The sequence below is a fragment of the Physcomitrium patens genome, chromosome 7 (assembly GCF_059467195.1).
Source record: "Physcomitrium patens ecotype Gransden chromosome 7, ASM5946719v1, whole genome shotgun sequence".
NCBI classification, from domain to species: Eukaryota; Viridiplantae; Streptophyta; class Bryopsida; order Funariales; family Funariaceae; genus Physcomitrium; species Physcomitrium patens.
The window spans coordinates 5,706,305-5,726,174 of NC_143416.1; the positions used below are offsets into that span (position 1 = coordinate 5,706,305).

The 19,870-nt window shown below is 30.3% G+C and overlaps 1 protein-coding gene across 2 annotated transcripts; it reads right to left on the reverse strand.

Moving 5' to 3' along the window:
• Positions 1 to 12,387: 12,387 nt before the first annotated feature.
• Positions 12,388 to 16,855, reverse strand: LOC112285225 (uncharacterized). 2 transcript variants are annotated; one of them, XM_024525907.3, is made up of 14 exons: positions 16,526 to 16,811; positions 15,930 to 16,011; positions 15,519 to 15,643; positions 15,331 to 15,403; positions 15,149 to 15,206; positions 14,842 to 14,996; positions 14,619 to 14,718; positions 14,416 to 14,487; positions 14,157 to 14,270; positions 13,653 to 14,011; positions 13,259 to 13,349; positions 12,938 to 13,141; positions 12,751 to 12,803; positions 12,388 to 12,500 (listed from the first exon to the last, which is right to left on the reverse strand). In XM_024525907.3, exons 2-13 carry the CDS (start codon positions 15,977 to 15,979, stop codon positions 12,798 to 12,800), a joined length of 1,407 nt encoding a protein of 468 aa, XP_024381675.1. In that variant the 5' UTR covers positions 15,980 to 16,011; positions 16,526 to 16,811; the 3' UTR covers positions 12,388 to 12,500; positions 12,751 to 12,797. The 2 variants fall into 2 exon arrangements, with proteins under 2 accessions (XP_024381675.1, XP_024381676.1); XM_024525908.3 differs by lacking the exon at positions 15,930 to 16,011 and having other exon boundaries at positions 12,388 to 12,803; positions 16,526 to 16,855.
• Between the last annotated feature and the right edge of the window lie 3,015 nt (positions 16,856 to 19,870).

Genomic DNA, 19,870 nt, shown 5'->3' on the forward strand with positions numbered 1-19,870 from the left:
TGCTTGAAGATCGGGGGTGAATTTGCAGTTGGTTTTTTTTTTTAATAAAATTTAAGGGTGAATTCTACTTATCTTGTAAATTTGAAACAAACTGAACGGTTAGATCAAGAGTTATGATTTTTTAAAGTTTGGGACAAGAAAACCCTTCGTGGGAAAAATATGTTTTGAAGGGATTTTGTTATATTTTGAGTTTTATGCAAAATAAAGGAGTTTTGGGAGGCTAACACAAGATTCATACAAAGATTTAAGCTACACTCTCTACATCTAGATATCCAGTGTATTTCCAAATAGCAAATCATACCACACGACACCGTATTATCACAAATGAGACCAAATGATAAACTTCACCCAATAGCTTTTCATTCAAGAAAATTTTTAGTACTTGAAATCAACTACAAGATTTACAACAATGAAATTCTTACAATTATAGATTTGTTTCAAGAGTGATGCCATTATCTAGAAGGTACTTCTAATCTAGTTATTATTTATACTGACAACAAGAATCTTAAATATTTTATGTTAGCACATATTTTGAATTGTCTTTAAGCTCGTTGGAGCATGTCTTTGTCAAGATTTGATTTTAAAATGACTTATTAATCCAAAAAATAATAAGATTTGTAAGATGTCATTTCTAGACATTCTTATCTTATATCAAAAGAAGGAGATGTATATTTTAATCAATAAAGAATGATTCTCTTAAAGTTAGAAGACTTTTAATTTTGAGGAATAAAATCAACATTGACTTTTGATTCAACCCATTTCAAGCAAATTCAATCAAGTATGTCGTCTAATCTTTTTATTCATGATATCAAGAATCTTTCTTTGAAGTCTCATATACTTCTAAATTTAAGTTTAAAAATAACCTATTCTATTTCAAAAGATACCTATACATTCTAAAAAGAGAAGCATATTTACATATTCTTCAAGCATATCATGATTTTTCAATGATTAGATATTTTGGATACAACAAGTCTTTAGAACTTATATCCAAAGATTTTTAGTAGATACAAATATAGAAAGCAATAAAATACTTTGTTTAGTCATGTGACATTTTTTCAAGGTCAAAAACTCCTTGTCATTGATCCTATAGAGTTTTCCAACCATTATTCATTCCAAAACAACCATGGTTTTTTTTTTTTTTTTTTTTTTAATATATAGATTTTATCATATATCTTCTAGTCTCAAGTTCTTATGGTTCTATATTTGTGATAGTAGATCGTTTCACTAAGATGGTATATTTTATACCATGTATAAAACTATTACAAGTGAAGAAATAACCAAGCTTTTCTTTAACAATCTCTATGGCTATAATGGATTGCCTAAAGATATTATATAAGATAGATGAACTCAATTTTTATCAAGATTTTAGAAAATACTTATTAAGATTCTACAAGTGGACATTAAATTATCTTTGGCTCTCCAATATCATACTAATGGATAAATAGAGTCCGTAAATCAAATTTAGGAGTAGTATTTGAGATATACCATTAACTACCAATAAGATGATTGGAAAATTCTTTTTCCATTAGCAAAATTTTCTTATAATAATTTAGTATATTTTTCTATACAACAAACACCTTTCTTTGTTAGTTATAGATATCATCCATGATTTGATATTTTTTACTTTTCAAAAGTTGATAATCTTGTTGCAAAAGATTTGGCAAATCATTTATTTGAGCTACATACAATAATAAAGGGGCAACTAAAAGTGGCTCAAGAACAACAAAAGAGCAACATTGATGTTTATTGCAAAAACAACCTGATTTCCATGTTGGTGATAAAGTATGATTACTTCATCATAATATTAAAACTATTTGCCATTGTAACAAGTTGGATTATCATAAACTTGGACCATTTCCTATTTGTGAAGAAGTCAATCCAATCGCTTATTGATTATATCTACCAAAGTCTATAAAAATTCATTTTATATTTCACGTATCTCTTTTAGAGCCATATAAGACAATGTATATCTTGAAAAAAAGACAAATACCACTGCTTTTTATAGAAATGGATAATAATCAAGAATGCAAGGTGGAAGAAGTATTAGATTCAAGGCAACGCCAACATAGGTTAGAATATCTTATTCATTGATATGAATAAAATATTAGCAAATGTATATAGGAACCAATAAAAATTCTTATAAATGTAATAAAAAAGATCAAAGCCTTTCATCAATGACATCCATCAAAATCAATATAAAGAATAGCAAAACTTTGCTCTAAAAGAAATATAATTTAAAAAATATTACATTTTATCTTCTATATTTTTTTGTAATTTTTTTATAATTTTGATATATAAGAGATAAAGAACCAACAACCAGTAGATTCAACTCAAGAACCATCATTTGTTGACTTATTGGACAAGACATTGTAATTATTACCACCTTTAAGGTAATATAATAAAGATGAAGACCTTCAAGAATGACATATTCTTTCTTGAATAGATGGCAAGATATAATACATTTGATATCACAACTTATGAAGAGACTTTCAATGTTTGGTGATTTTTTTAGAGGTAGGTACGACTTTTGATGGTGTTACAAATATTTTGTTTGAAAGAAGTTACAAAGGTTTTAACAATGATCAAATCATAGGATCATCCTTTTGCTCTAAAATGGAACATTATTGATGGCTAAGATGACCTATCAATCATCTTTGAAGGGAACAAAGATCAGAGTATGTGTCAAATATAATTTGTTGTATCTTAAACTTCCTTAAGATGTGATCACCGCTCCTTATGGAACTCGTCCTTAGAAGGGGAGATAATATCATGGATATATATATCTACTGTAATTATTACTTATGTAATATAAATAAACAGAAGTAAATAAAAATAGATTAATTTCATAATATCTTCAATAGAAGCTTCTTAAAAGCTTTTTAGATGTTGTTTTGACTTTACATATATTTGTAGTTGATTGGTAGGTTAAAAACTTAATTAACAAGCTACACATATGCCATATGTATTTATAACTTGTGAAACAAGCTAACTATGTGGCATCTATACGGAAAACTTACCTTGCAAGTCAAGATACATGTCATGCAAAGTCAACATATTTTTTGATGTGCTATAGAATGTTGCCACATAGATTCTAAGTAGATAGTATATATAGAGGTAAGAAAGTAGCCTTCTTCACTCTTGTGAATTTCTTTCTTATTTCTAGTTTAAATTCAAGAATCTCTAATTTTCTTATCTTTTGGTAATAGCCATTTTAGTTTCTATTTTTAATATATATACTTCTTTATTTCTGTTTTGTCATATTTCTTTGAGAGAGTATCATTTGTTTATTTACTTTCATCAAATTCTTGTCTTTGACACTTTATTAGTATTTTTGAAAATAAAAGTATTATATATAAGAAAGTTGAGGATTTAAAATATATATATATATATATATATAATATTAAAAAAATTATATAAATTAAAGAAATTAGAAGATAATGAAAGGATTTTTGGTATTTATGAAGAAAATGGATTGAAACATTTTTTGAAGTTAATTGCATCTATTAAATTAAAAAATAATAATAAAGTTGTAGAAATTCATTTAAAGAAGATTTATTTTATACTTGAATCTTTTCAAATACCAAAATTTATTGTAGAAACAAAATATAAAACAATTGAAAAGAGAATAAAATCTATTGCCTAATCTTTATTATAAGATTCTATAAAATAAATAGTAGTAACAAAGAAAAGAGATTTAAAAAATATTTGACATTAATTTATAAATGAGGCTTTTGAAGAATTAAAGATTAGATGTAATGGTTTCTTATAACTAATAGAAATTGAATATTTTAAAGCAATACTTGTAAAACGAGATAAATCATTTGCCTTCCGACCTCATGAAATAAGATGTATAGATCTTAGTATTGTTGCTCATATAGTTGTCTTCACAATACCACATGTATCTTTGAACTTAAAGTCAATTCATGTACTAAAGATACACTTGTCTAAATTAATGGAGTTATTAAAAAAAATAAAAATAAAGATTTTAGAATCTTTTCTTATTTCATATTCTAATTGTTGGTTTATGGTGCTTAAAAAAATGGATCATTGTATTTTATTTAAGATATGCAACTAATGAGTACAATAATTATTAGAAACATAGGTATAAAATCTCTGATAGATGAGTTTACAGAAACATTTATATAAAGGATAATTTATTTGATAGGTGATTTATATTTGAGCTATGATTAATTTCAACATACAAATGGAAGTAGAGATTTAATAACAATAAAAATGTCACTTGGACTACTTAAAATATGTATTCTTTTAAAAGATGTTACTAACTTAATTACGCATATGATGAATGGAATGAACAAGATATTAAGAGTCTTTAATTTTAAAAGAATTATACTTTTTTTAGATGGTTTTCCTTTCAAAGAATATAAAAAAGAAAAAAAAAATGAGACTTTAGATGAGACTTTAGATGAGAGGAGGTGCCACAAGATTATTGTTGATCATATACAAGATTATAAAAATATTTTAACTTGACTTATAGAAATTCATCTTACACTATTGAAAGCAAAATCTATATTTGGAATATAAGAAGTTGTTATTGTTGGGTATTTGTATGGATTTTATGGAAGAAAATCAGATCTAAGAAAATTTTATGCAATTGAAAGGATGAAAGATACATAAGACTCTTTAATAAAAATATATAGGTTTTTAGGTGCTTGTATATTTTATCATATGTTTGTGTTTTTTGAAGAATTTTATAAAAGAAAATTATTAGATATTGATGATTATTTGAATATCTTAAAAATAAATAAATAAATATATATATATATATATATATATATTATTCTTATGGAGAGACTAAAGAAAAAAATTAGGATGCCATAACAAATGATAGGCAATATAGAAGAGCAACAAAAATTACCAAAGAGATTTTATGATAGTTTATGGACAAGACATAAGAAAATCTATGCTACTTTTATTAAACATAAAAAATGATATTGGTAGAAAAATATTTATTGAGATGTGCTTTTATTTGTAGAATTGTGTACAACTTGTCAAAAATATTCTAATATATGATATTAAAATAGTATACATCCAATATATCCTTTGACTATTTATTTTAAATAGGTTGTTGATTTGATTATTATGCCAATTGGATTATGGCAAATAAAATATTTGGTCTTGGCTTATAAAAATTTATCAAATCAAATAAAATTTAGAATATTAAAAAAAAATCTAAAAAAGAAATTTATAGATGTTTTCTTTAAAATATTATTTATTACTATAGATATATAGAAAAAATCATTATAAATCATAGATAATTAAATACACAAGAAGATTGTGATTTCTTTGAAAAATATCAAATTAAGTTATTATTCACTATTACTTGTAATCTTGAACGAAATACAAAAAACAAACATGATCATCTATCAATTATTAAAGTATTATTTAAGGCTTATAATAGAAAGATTAAAAAATAGCCTTGACTTTTATCATTTGCATTCGTGGCTAATTGAATAATTCATAGTTCATTAATAGAATATATGCCTATTGAGCTCATGATAAGTTAAAAACCTATTATGCCAATTGAAGAAAAAATATCTACTTGGAGTGTATCACTATAGAAAGATGAATTGAGAAGAAAAGAACTTTTAGCTATTAGGATTTAACAACTTGAATATAGACCAAAAGATGTATAAATAGCATTAAAAAGATTAAAAAGGGCAAGGTTTCAAAATAAGGTACGATTTGATAAACAACATCAATAAAGACCAAAAGTAGTTGAAGAAGATTATTGGTCTTTTTTCTATGATAGTAGCTTAGACAATCAACATAATATTTTAAGAAATTTTTTTAAATATTTATTTGGACCATATTTGGTAACAATCATTCATGATAATGCAATTTATTCGTTACAAGAGCTAGATGGAATAAGGTTAAAAATACCAATTGCAAAGAAATGAGTAAAGATATTCAAATAAGGACATATAAAAATAAATATATAAAACCTTATAGAAAACATAAATATTCCAAGATAAGAAGATGATTTTGACTTGGATAACAAAAATGATAAAGAAGATTTGGATGAAGATATAGAAAGCACAATGTGAATCAAATAATATTTAAATTATTTGATGCATATTAGAGGATGTACAATTTTAAAAGAGGTGGATGTTGTGTAGTAAAAAAAGTATGGGTTTTATTATAGAAGAACCTAATACAAACATATAGTAGCAAAACTAAAATAAATTATAAGAAGGTAGTAAAAATTTTTAGTCTTAATATTATTTTTTTTATAGAAGAGACTTTTATTTATTTTGTAGGAGCATAAATGAGCCAAATAAAAGTATTTGAGATAATTAATTATTATTAGCATCTTTATGAAAGAATTAGAAATAGGATTTAACAAAAATTACTTCAAAATACTAAGAATTGATACCTAGAGAAGATTAGTTGTGAATTAAGGTCAAAATCAGATCCTAAGGTACAAAACTATGCACCAATGGTAATTTTGGAATTCTTTGGTTAATTAGAAAATAAGATTTGAAAGCAAATTTGTGAGAAGATTTTTGAGAGTTGGTTTCACATAAATTGAAGGTATATTGAAGTTTTGAGGGATTTTCAAAGTGAGAGATGTACTCAATAGATTTGGATTTTAAGAAATAAAAAGAAGTTTACAAGTTTGAAAATTTTTTGAATTTCATAGCATATTTATAAAAGAAATTTTTTAAATTTTTTATTGTACTTGTCTTGAATATGTTTAAAAATTTTAATGACAATCAAACAATTAGATTGAGGGTTTTAATTCATATCAAAATTGATCGATAAAGACTTTGTTATTCCAATCTATGTTGTAATAAAGGTTTTAGAATTTAGTAGCATATATGGTGGCTAAATATGATTCTTATTGTAATAATAGAAGTTTTGTCTCTGCTATTTTTTTTCAATAATTTTTTTTAAATATGGCTATAAACACTTCTTAGAATTATTTTAGATTATAGAAGAGTCATGAATCATCTTCTATCAAAGATTCAAACTAAAAGAGAGCACTTCCATATAAAATTGTATATATGAATCTAGCTCGTGTAAATTCATTAAGGTAGTAGAAAGGATGCTATCTTAGATAGAACTTGATTTGTTGTAGAAATCCTTAAAATTTTGATCTTATTCCAGCAAAATTCTCTAATTTATTGATCCTTGCTTCTTTTATTCTTATAGTAGCAAGATTTCTTAGATTCAAGAGTGAAGATTAATATACTTACTTCTTTCAACTGCATAACTTCTTAACATAAACATTGCACTTCATTATTGACTTCTTGGCATAGGAATAGTATTTCTATAGTTGGTATTGGTAATATGTGAGATTCTAATTCTAAGAGTGTTGATAAGCTTGTAAAGATCTGCAATACTTACAATTTTTTTTTTCATTTATTATATCATCTTTAATTTTTCCTTCCATCTTTATAATATATAATTTCAAAGCACAAAAATTGAAGTAATTTAATCTATTTAATTCTAAAAAAATAATAATTATGAATTAATAATCTTGTCAAATTATCTAGAGCATAAATTATAAATAATAAAAATCTTAATATACTCTTATGTCACTAAAAAAGAATAGATATTTACTTAAAAGTAGTATAGTATTAAAACTAGAATGGCTATTACCAAAGATATGAAGACTAGAGACTCTTGAAACAAGACTAAGAAAAAAAAAAGATGTTGACAAGAGTCAAGAAGGTTTCATTCTTATTTCTATATATACTATCTAATTAAAAGTTATATGGCAATGTTCTGTAAGAACTCTATCACTTGTCTAACTTTTAAGCTATGTATTTCATACATATGCTTTACATAACCAACATCGCCAATATATAAGGTATATGACTAACTTATTGGCTAAGTTTCCAACCTACCAACTAACTGCAAATATGTATAAAGTCAATTGTGTGTCTATGAAAATTTCACAAAACTTCTCTATAAGATGTTATTAAATATACTTACATTTATTTTTTACCTAATATTTTTATTTAGATAATTATGTATATTTGTGAAAAATGATTATTTTGATTGCAAATGCAGATAAGCAAGGCATACTATTGGCATTTAAGAAAACCATAGTAAATTAAAATTGCTTAAGTACAAGGATAAGAGCATGTATCAATACTCTCTTTACTATATTTTTGAAAAAAATAATGTTGTAATAGTGGTATACATGAATGTATTTTGAACTTTCTTATGCTTTAATCTTTGTAATTATATTATTGAAAATATGAGAGCATGATATATATATTTCAAAAATCTTTAGTAAAGACATTGATATATGACTTCAATGTAGAATATTGACCTTCTATATGTGATGCGGTCATATATCTAAGGTGTAGAATAATATTTATTGAAGCTTTTATAAATTATTTCTTATATAATATCCAAGTTTTTTGTAGATACTTAATAATCCTATGGGCCTTTGCATGAAAAAAACTTAGTGCAAATATTCATCCATTCTATATTAAAAGCTTCTCCTAAAGACGAATTCATCACATTGGTCCAAATTGTAAGAAAATTGGAACAATCTATTTCTTTCTTAGATGCAAAAAACTTGTAGTTGGCCATCACATTCTTTTGAATGTACGAAACACAAAGAAATGCAATTAATATAGAAATTAAATCTTCAATAGTATTTATTAATACCAAATATAAAATAATATAATTAATATAAAAATTAATTATTTAATAGAATTTATTAATGCTAAATCTTTGCTAATACCATTGATAAAGGAAAAGGATTTTGTACAACTAAAGAAATTGTATTAATGTCTAGAAAAAGAAAAATTCAATTCTTTCTTAAAAAAATATAATTATAATAATAAAAGATGTGTTAAGACTTATGATTCCCACTACTTGTAATATAGATATCTTAAATTTGTTAGTTTTGTACATTGTCGCATTGTAATACAACTATATGGTGAAAGATGATAATATGGATCTTATTATAGAAGAGCCAAATTAAAAGATAAAGTAAAAAATTATGGATAAAAGATAAGAAGGTAGTAAAACTTTTCGTAGTAATACTACCTTTTAAGAAAAGTGACTTCTATTTACTTTGTAGGGCCATAAATAAGAAAAAATAAAATAGATTAGAAAAATAAAAAATATAGACATATGTAGGAAAGAATTAGGAGTTGGTTTTAAAAAACATTACTTAGAAAAACTATATATTGATATCTAGAGAAGGCCGGTTATGAATCTGGGTTGAAAACAAATCCTAAGGCACAAAGCCAAGTCTCGACATTAATTTGGAAGTTCTTTGGTTGTTTGGAGAGTAGGATTTGAGATGAGACTTGATAGGATTTCTATAGGCATTGATTTTGAGGGATTTGGGTAGATAATGACTTTGTAAAAGCTTTACAAAGTCGATGTTGTTTTCAGTGACTCTAATTTTTGGAAAATATAATAGGATTGACGTTTTGAGAAATTTCAAGAGTTTGGTAATAGATCTATAAGTGAAATTTTTTAAGTTTGTGGGTGTAGTTGTGCTTGATGTGTGTTGTGAATTTGAGTTTGATTGAATAGTTAGATTAAAAAGCATGAAGGTTTTTGTGGATTATGGTCTTAGAATTTAGGATTTTGAAGATTAGTGAGATTTTCTTAGGTATTTGTCAATCCACCAATTAGATTGAGGCAATTTTTTTACAAAGGTAGTCAACTTGATTTCTAACAAGTATATAAATTTTGGAAGCAAAGTAATAGTTCAATCAAGAGTAATTGACTCTAGAAGATTGGCATCAAAGTCGGAGAAGGAGGCTGGCTGACACTCAAGCACATTTTTGAGGTTATCATCTATTTAGTAATTCAAATCCTTTTCAATTTTTTTTGTACTTGTTTTCAACTTAATTGTTAAGAAGTATGTAAAATTTTAGTTAAAATCAATGGTTCATTCATTAGTTATTGAGGTTTAAATCTGCTATAGGAATTACTTGGAATTGATTAGGATTCAATTTACGAGTTTGATTAGGGTTAGGATTAGGATTTTGGATTTGATTTAAGGTTTGGTTAGGATTTATTTAGGATTTGTCTAGGATTTGGTTAGGACTTGTTTAGGATTTGATTAGGATTTGATTAGGATTTGACTAGGATTTGTGTAGGATTTGGTTAGGACTTATTTAAGGTTTGACTAGGTTTTGACTAGGGTTCAATTAAGGTTTTTATTTTAATTTTTTATTAAGATTTTTATTTTTTTTTATTTTTTTATTTCTATGTTATTTCTTTATAATTTCTTTAAAGAATCTTTAAAAATTCTTTGTGTTTCTTGTATAATTCTTTTGAAATTTTAATTGAATTTGATTGTTATTTGATTATATTTGTTAATATTTAATTATAATTTATTTAAGAATCTATTAGAGTTGTTAGAACTTGTTGTTGCAATTTTCCTTTTATCTTCCACAACTAGGTGCCCGATGCATTCTGAAGCCAAACTTCACGTGATACAACAACGTACAATCCATAATAATATTATGCAAATATCTCTTTGGAAGTTTGATACATCTGAGATGAGCTAAAAAAAAAAAAAAAAAAAAAAAAAACTTATCTTATTTGTTCTATTGCACTTATAGTCATATTGGTATCCAATATCACAAAGAGTCTTAATAAGAGTATAAATATGCAAACAACCACTAAGATTAATTTCATAAAGATATTGGTGCTTATTGTAGATAATGCAAGTAATTACTTAACTTAAAGGATTTCCTTTGTATTTTAGAATGGAAGTGTCCAAAATTAGATAATGCCACCTCTCTCTAGATTGTAAGAAGAGCATCAAATAATTGCAAGATTTTAGTTATGATAGAATAAGATAAGTAGGCAAAGAGTTGAAGAAGCTTAGAGCAACAATAAAAAAGGCAAAATCATGATTATAAAGACATAGCACAATATTGTTATAATTTATTGTAAAGTATTATTACCATTCATATCTTTATGATTGTACAATTTCTATACTTTAATAACCATAATTGTATCAATCCAACTTTTGATGATAATTATGATGGTAAAGAAGAGCTAAAGAATCTATGTATCAATTAGTAATGATGGGTGGGTCAATTTAATAAATAATTTGAATAATTTAACAAATCTTTACAAATATTATTAATTAGAATATTAATAGCACATTATAAAAAATTATGGTTGGTATGGCCTTAAATATTAATAACAAAATATTGTACTGTTATTTTGATTTTACTTCATGAATTAAAGTAGTGAAAAACCATTACTATTGAACATAATTAATATAAATAAAATAAACTTAAATACATAATAACAAATGAATCATAAAATACACAAAAAGCACATATACAAATAAAAATATACATTTCTTTTCCAAAATTTTAATTTCTTAGCATCTTTTGTGTATATATATATACATTTGTCATTATGTTTGTGTGCATATAAACAAATATTTTTCATTTTTCTTGTTGAACATTATAAATGTTTGTGGAGGTGACAGAAACCATTAAAAATAAAATACAACAATCACTGGGCACAGATTACTTAACATCTTTTAAAGCAAAAATATTTCATGGTCTGTAATACAAGTGAATGTCTAAGGGCATATCATAAATGTGAACCCACATTCTTCTTGTCAACAATCAAGGTCTAAATTCAATTGTGAATCCACAACACAAAACCATGCCTTACAAATTCAACACAATATCAGCTCAAACGTTACACTGGGCCATTCAATAACACCATTCCTTTTCCTTGAAGTGTGGTAGAATGATCCATATGAATGCCAACTACCAGTCTAAGGCCAGAGTCACAAAGGTCACATGAATTCCCCTTTGTGGGTCATCATTCCACAGTAATTATATTTATTGGGGGATGCAGAGGAAGAGATACCTTCAATGCCATGCTCATCTCCTTCTCTCAGGATTGATTCTAGAGACAATAACAAGCCTCTGTGGTAACCCTCATCCATGACAGATTTATGGTGAAAGAGACTAGGGTTTGAACAGATGAGGTGTTAAATGCATTTGATGCAGGGGAGTTGTAAAGAGTTGTGATTCAGCCAGTGTCAGAAGATGATGATGAGAGCTGCTTCGCACGGAGAATGGAAGCGGCACTGGAATAGACGCTGCCGGCATGGGTTGTCTTGTCAAGTGGGATGATGATTGACGAGCCCGTAAGATTAATAAGCTCCATTCCTTCCATAGCGGGTAACTAAAGTTTTGTGAAGAGGACGATTCTGTAGGAGTAAAGGTTGTTTGAAGTTCAATAGTCACAAGAGGTTCAAGGAATTGTCGGGTCTTACCAGCAAAAAGCTTAAGACTCGCAGATGATTGTCGTCCGGGGGCTCAAATGAGGGTGCTGATCTAACGTTGCATACACAGCAGCTAGAAAAGCTACACTGATGACATACCGACCATGGTAGCATTCAAGTACTGAGCCAATCCACATGATTATATCTTAATTTCAAAGCCTGTATAAACATCTGGGGTCCATCGCATTGTTCAAAAAGTGTTTTTCCTCAACCTGAACCTACAGAAAAGGTCCTACACCCAAAAAAGAAAAAAAGATAAGAAATTGGAGAAATTAAAATATAATCGCCAAGGAATGTGCTAACATTCATTAAGCAATGGGAATAACGCCATCCTGCATCAGATGCTAAGAAATGATGCGTGTGATTCAGATGTTTCATAAGGAAAAATCTGAAATGACGATTCCCTCAACGAACTATAAGTATTTTGAAAAATAATAAAAAGAAAAAGAAAAAGAAAATTAAAATCAATCATTTAGCCTCACTGTCTGGAGCATCCTGGGTTGTCCATCATCGATCTGCTCCGGGCAAACTACGTCTGCATCGACCATAAAAAACAAAAACAAAAACAAAAATCAGGACTACTCTCATGAATATTCTGAAACTCTGGATTAGTCAAAACGACATGCAAATCATGATTTTAAATCAAATTTGAACGTGACTGATACGCACCGACGTTCTGTATGGAAGTCCCCGAATCTTGGATGATGAGGATGGCTCGAATGCCGAAACAGATGCAGGCGAACCGGTCAGGCCAGCAGCTTGACGTTGATAAAAGCTGGCTGCAGCTGCCGCAGCATTTTGCATATCCGCCCAGCTGCCTGTTGTGGCTTGAGCACCCATCAACCCCGTCATCCCAAAAGCCCCTGCGGCTGCCTGCAAGAATTGAGGACCAAGTCATCATATGATCAGGTACCAGCAAACCAGTAAGTGAGCGGTAGTAGGTCTTCTAAGTGGTTCATGGCCATAGTTTCAATCCTCAAGGCAGCATACCTGTTGCTGTAAAAGCAGCAGTTGAACACTTGGATCCATGGGCTGCCCCATACCGAAACTTGATAATCCTCCAGTAGCGAGCAGCATTTCACTACATTACCACAACAACAAAAAAATCACATGTAATGTACATGATAGGCTACACCTGGAAAACATACCGTCATTCTAAATGTGGTAAAGGTATCGAAACTGCCGCCGGTTTGATTACGTTAAGGAAGTATAAGCAGTTTCGACACTCATGAAGCAGTCTCACTTCATTGAAAACTGATATAACGAACTTGGGGAGAAGAATATATTTTTCATAAGATTATCTTGAAATGAACATGGATTTTCTTCGGGAACAATTATAGCAGAATTACAGTTTGTGAAGTACACAAAACATTCCAGGCTATACCTTTTAGTTGCTCTAAACAACTCTATGTAACGTGAGCCGATGTTCTGCCGGTGACGCTCCATTGCACGCTGGGCTTCATCAGAAGAAATGAACTCCACAAAAGCCTCACCGGTTGGACGATCTGTAGCTCCCATAACAATATGTATGCCATTTGGCAAAATATTATATCCCTCAAAAAAATCCATGATTTCCCTCTGACCAGCATTGTAAGGAAGTCCTCGCATTTTAATACAAACATGTTCAGATGTATCAGATAGGCCTTGAAGGCCCGTCATGCTTCCCAAGCCAGCGGCTTGTACAGCGGCTAGATTCATCCCCGTCAAACCTTGGACTCCGAAGGCACCCATCATTCCCGGGATCTGGCATCACACAACCACTTTAGTAAAGTTTCGACTGCCTCAAGTAAAAGAAACGAATTTTCTCTATACGATCACGGCCGGCAGGTTCTAGTATATCCGCTGGACATGAACTACATTTATTCCAGTTAAAATTTAGTTCTCTTACCTGGCCGACACCAAACTGGGAAAACCCTCCGGCACCAGAAAACATGCCATACATTCGCTGCTGCACGGCCGTCATCATTTCTCCTTTCGTGCTGCGAAAAAGTTCCACATAACGCTGTCCAACCCAACCCAACGCATCTCAAGGAATAAAGCCAAAATACAATGACTTCCGTTTAGCATAGATTATAAAAATTTAAAAAAAAAAAAAAAAAAAAAAGGCAAAAAGCTTACAATGCATGAAAAAGAAGCGAGGAACTCACCGATCCCATAGGCTCTCTGTGTAACTGCATCGCTCGCGCGGCTATTTCTTCATTTGCAAACTCAACAAATGCCTATCATACCAAAAATGCCAGAGATATCATATGAACTGATAATTCTACTCGAAGTCAAGCAAGACAGTCAGCCAAACAAGCTAAACCTCTAAACTCAAAGCATCATCAAACTAATATCAGGGAGTACTCACCTCCCCTGTTGGGCGCCCATCAGCATGGGTACAAAGGAAGATGCCATCGGCTACAACCTGCATGCCTTTGAAAAATGCTGTGATATCCGCAGACGTACAACTGTTCACACAAGCGACACATATTACCCGTCAACTCCCATATTTTAAAACAGCAACCCTAAATGAGAACCAACACATAAGTTACTACTTAAACATTCATAATAAAATATTACGCATTACTGACCTGTAAGGCATGCCACGCATGCGCACCACTCCAGTGTAGCGCATATCTGGATTTCCAGACATACCAGGAATACCCGTGTTGAGGATGCCTCCGGTAGCAACAGCACCACTCCCAGTCACAGTCCCACTTCCTCGCCCCACCATACGCAATGCTCCCTGTACACAAATTTCCACCTCAATCCACCAATGGATGCCATCACTGAATTTAAAAAACAAAGCCAGCGAGAACAGAAGGCATATCTATACATACACGCACGCACGTGTGTGTGTGTGTGTGCGTATACATGTGTATAAATACACGCACGCACCTGCATATCTGCTGGGTGGCCCTTGAAGACTTCAATATAGCGGCTGCCAATATGTTGCCTGTGATACAACAAGCAGAAGAAATACTAATAAAAATGCATTCTGCAACGAAATATGAGATTCGTTAAACGACTATGTATGTACAGTGCTCTTGCAAGAAAGTGGGTTCCTGAAGTATGAGTACCGATTTCGTTCGAGAGCCTTATTAGCCAGCTCTGCGGTGGCAAATTGAACGTAGGCTTGCCCAGTAGACCTTCCTGCGAATGAGTAAGTTGAGACGTCCATCGTTATAAAAACAGTGATGATAAAAGCTAAAAGTTGCGTCAAAATGGCTGCTAATTGATCAAGGCGAGCACTGCATGAAAGATGCACCTTGGAAGTTGACACAAATAACTACCCCATCTGGCCCCATCTCCAGCCCCTTAAAAAAATCTGCAATATCTGACTCAGATGCGCTGAAGGGAAGTCCCCGCAAGCGGACGACATTGCTTCGCTTCCTGAGAGACCACCAAGCAACACGAGAAAACGAAAGTCAATCGCCAAAAGCACTCTCATGTGCACACAACTACGTCATGATACAAGATAGACACTCCAACCCCAGAACTACAATGTTAACAGATTGTTCATGGAAACCAAAAGTTTTCCAAAGCCTCGCCAAGAGGGTGTTCTTTTTCTTGTTATGACACCAGAGAAAAAAGGACGCTGACAAACAAGAGGAAGAAAAGGGAGGCACTCATCCACAGGAGCCCATGAAAATGAAGTCACCCGGACCACAACACTCACAATTCATCATCGAGAGCACTTCCTCCCACAAGCCCTCCTATGCCCGCCATGCTGTGCCACCAACCCTAAAACCTCTGATAAGCTGCAAGCCAAATGCATGAGTCACCACAAGCAAGAACCCATGAGCCATCCAGCCATCCAGCCGACCATCCAACCAAGCAACCCTCCAACCAGTCAACCCTCACAACTACCATCCTCCATCTCTACGCCCTAAAACCTCCACCTCCTCTCTACCCTCGTTACTACACACCGCAAAAGCCCCGCCACCAATCAACACAACCACAACAAAAGCAATATCACCAAACGAAGAACCCTAACTCCATCGCCCAACCACCCAAACTCCTCCTGCACCATAATCCGCCCCTCTCTCCAAACCCCCTACGCCACACCCACCACCACCACCACCACTTCCCGGCCTCGCCTTCCCCTTCCCTGCCACCCACAGCACGTATCTCCTTCCCAAGAAGCATGACATACACAGCATCATCATCCACTACACTCACTGCACTACCCTTCCTTCCTCCATCTGCCTTCAATACACCCACCCACGACAACACAAGACAGCGAGAGACACACAGAGAACCAATTCCACCAACCTCTCTCACGCCTTGGCACCTCTACCTCCTCCTCCTCCTCCTCCTCGTATAACCACTGTTTCCCACCCCTCGGATACAAAATTCCTGTCAACACACTACAATTAAATGCGTTCGGGGCAAAACTCCCGACGAAATGAGTCCGCCGGTGGAACTGCGCAGCTTGAAGCTCGTGCAGGCGACACACAGTGCTGCTAAACGGAAATGCGAGTGACGATGCTGGAACAATAACGGTGGTTACAGACACCAGCCCCCTCCCCCCGCCCTTTCCTTCGTTGCGCTCCTCCGCCCCTCTCAGCCCCTTCGGCCCCGCCTTCGCCGAGGAGCTTGTCTTCCTTCCTTCTCCGCCCTCGCTCCCTCCCTTCCTTCCAAGAACTCCGTTTAACGTTGGGTTGATGCCCGGAATATCCTCTCCTGCTCCGGGCCTCAACTCCTTTTGTTTCTCAGCAGTTGGTTCCAGAGAATCCGGCTGCTGACTCGTGCGTTCAAAATCTTAGAGATTCTGCTCACAACTGACAACGCACAATCGGGAACTCCTCCTGGGAACGTAAAAAATGACCGTCATCCTGCATTCGTAAATCCCCACTCGGAACATTCAGCGATGGATGGTGTGAAATATACACATCCATGTTGAATTTTGTTTTTCCATTGCTTTTGTTCTAATTTCGATATTACTCTATGCGTTAATTTTGGAGTTGAATTTTTTTTTTCTTTGCAAATACTCTTAGTAGGCTGTGGTGACTCCACAATGTAGTACTCTCACTTTTATCTTATACATATATACTATTTTTTTTTCTTTCAAAAAAAAATCTGTTATTCATGGTTATATTTTCAAAAACTACAGTCTATGGTTGGTTTTATTTATTTATGATGATTTATAATATTTGATTACTAAAAATACAGGAGACTCATCCTCATTTGAGTCTCTCTTACCAATTTTTACTTTAATCATTTTTGTATTGCTTAGTGAAAATAAATATATATACATACATTAATTTTATTTTAGAAAGAAAAAAATAATCCCATCTAAATTTTACTAATCTTATTAATCATATACCAAAAGAAATCTTTCATGGCCTAAAGTTTGAATAACAGATATAATAAAGCCTAGTCGTATTAATATTTGTTGCATTATTAAACTATACAAGTAAAAAGTTTGGATTTAAATAAATAGCATATCCATATCATCCAATCTATTGTTTAATAAAAATTGCTTATTAATAATTTTATATTATAATTATATGTACTAAATAATCTTATTATGATAATATTGTTTAATCTAAGTTAATTTTGTACACTAATTATTAAGATCCTTCTTAATAGATAGATAATCTTATAGACTATTCTAATAATATTTTAATTTAATACCAATCATTTAAAATATAAAATATAATTAATAATAAAAATTTTATGAAACATTGATATTTTTCTACTAAGAATTTAAAATTCTAAGTTTTAAAAGAATTAAAATTAATATTATATTTTGGTATCTATTTATTAAAAATATATAAAGCCAAATTTAATTATTAAATAAATCTTATGATCAAATAAGTAGGAATCACAAAAAATAAAATAAATAAATAATAAAATAATAATTTTATATTTTTTACATGTATTGTAATTATTAATAATATTTATATTATATATACACTTAAATTTAATGTTTTAATTTTTTTTTTTAAAAAAAACAACAACAACAACAATATTAATGTAAAAAAATATTTTAAATTTTTTAATAACATGTTAGATTAATTTATAATAATTTTTATATATTATTAATTACTTTTGATATTTGATTGAGCTTTAATAGAAACTTTTTTAGAATTTATGAATGTACTTTTGAAAGTTGCAAAATGATTAGGTGTTACAAACATCCAACAAGAAGATTTTAAAAATATTCTAAAAATACTTTATTAGATTCAAGAAGATTTTTAAAGATTTCAAAAAGATTCTTAGAAGGTTTTAGAAGATTCTTAAAATATTCTAGAAAGTTCTAAAAAAATTAAGAAAATTATTTGAGAAGCTTTTTAGAATTGCTTCATCTTCAAGCAACATGAGAAATTTTTAAGATGCTTCTTAAGGTTGTTTCACCTTTAAGCAACATGAAAAATTCTTGAGAAATTTCTTAATATCTAGTATGTATTGGAGTCAAGACTAAGGAGATCCTCAATCTTGACAATATATTTCATGAAACTCTAACTTATTTTGTGGGGTATTGATCTCATACTCATCTCATTTAATCAAATTTTTATTAGCTTTCTTATTGAAACTCTTCCATTCAACTTCTTGTTTGATTTCTTATAAAATATATCCATAATAGTTTGTCAATACTACCCTCTTATCAATACTAGAATTTTGATCTTAGGCTATCTAATAAAAAAGTTATGAGTTAATTTACTTGGAATCTTCTTCACAAGACATGCTTTATTTTAATTTGCTCTTTTATTTGAAAAAATATTTCCAATCTTAAGATCAAGATATGCATATTGATGTATTACATGCTTTATTTTAATTAAGTAACTTTGAAGTTTTTTTAGAAGCATTTGTAGAAGTATTTGGAAAACATGTCAAGTCATACTTTGTATCAATTAATGCATTTATTTTTAGGCATTTGGCTGATAACATGAATTAGGATGAGCAAGCTCTTATGGACCAATTCTAAAAGAGACTAAGAAATGATGTGAAAGACTTAATACTATCATTACTTGATCTTCAAACACTCAATAAAGCTATCAACCAAGCTGTGAAGTGCAATAATTAATTATTTCAATGCCATCATGATTAACTCTCAAGAACTTTGAGAAAGTAATGCATTAGAAATTCGTACTCTATTGCTTCAATAAATATTATTTTACAATCTAAAGATCAAGATATGCATATTGATGTAGTGCAATTCAAACTTCTTACAACAGAGGAGAAGAAGTATTAATTAGAATAAGGTCTATGCTTGTTTTCATAGAGAAGAAGATCATAAATTTAGATATTATTAAAAAAATAATATATAACTAAAATTAGAAGTGTGATTGTTTAAAAAAAATAAAGATACATAGCCACAATATGGACCATGTCGTTGGACATTATAATACTTCAAATTCATCAAGGTCCTTCTCTCTCTATTCAATTAGTTTATTGTTTTATTGTGTCTTTAATTCTTAGTCCACAAAAACTTTAAACAAATGCCTTATTAGATGCAAAAGCATCTACTTGCTTTATAGATGAAAGTTTTTTAAAACTTCATAAAATTCTTTTATCTTGAGATGAATAGATGCAATATTTTAAATAATGTACAAACATTTTGAATATAATATCATGCCTTTTAGATAGACAAATGCTTTAATTTTATTCCAA

What these genes read in the sequence shown, in the direction of transcription:
- LOC112285225 (XM_024525907.3), bottom strand. Translation starts at nt 15,979, where the DNA reads ATGGCGGGCATAGGAGGGCTTGTGGGAGGAAGTGCTCTCGATGATGAA. An exon ending in CCCAGTTTGGTGTCGGCCAG is followed by an intron (nt 14,012 to 14,156) that starts GTAAGAGAACTA and finishes GTGTGATGCCAG; the next exon opens with ATCCCGGGAATGATGGGTGC. An exon ending in TGCTGCTTTTACAGCAACAG is followed by an intron (nt 13,142 to 13,258) that starts GTATGCTGCCTT and finishes CAATTCTTGCAG; the next exon opens with GCAGCCGCAGGGGCTTTTGG.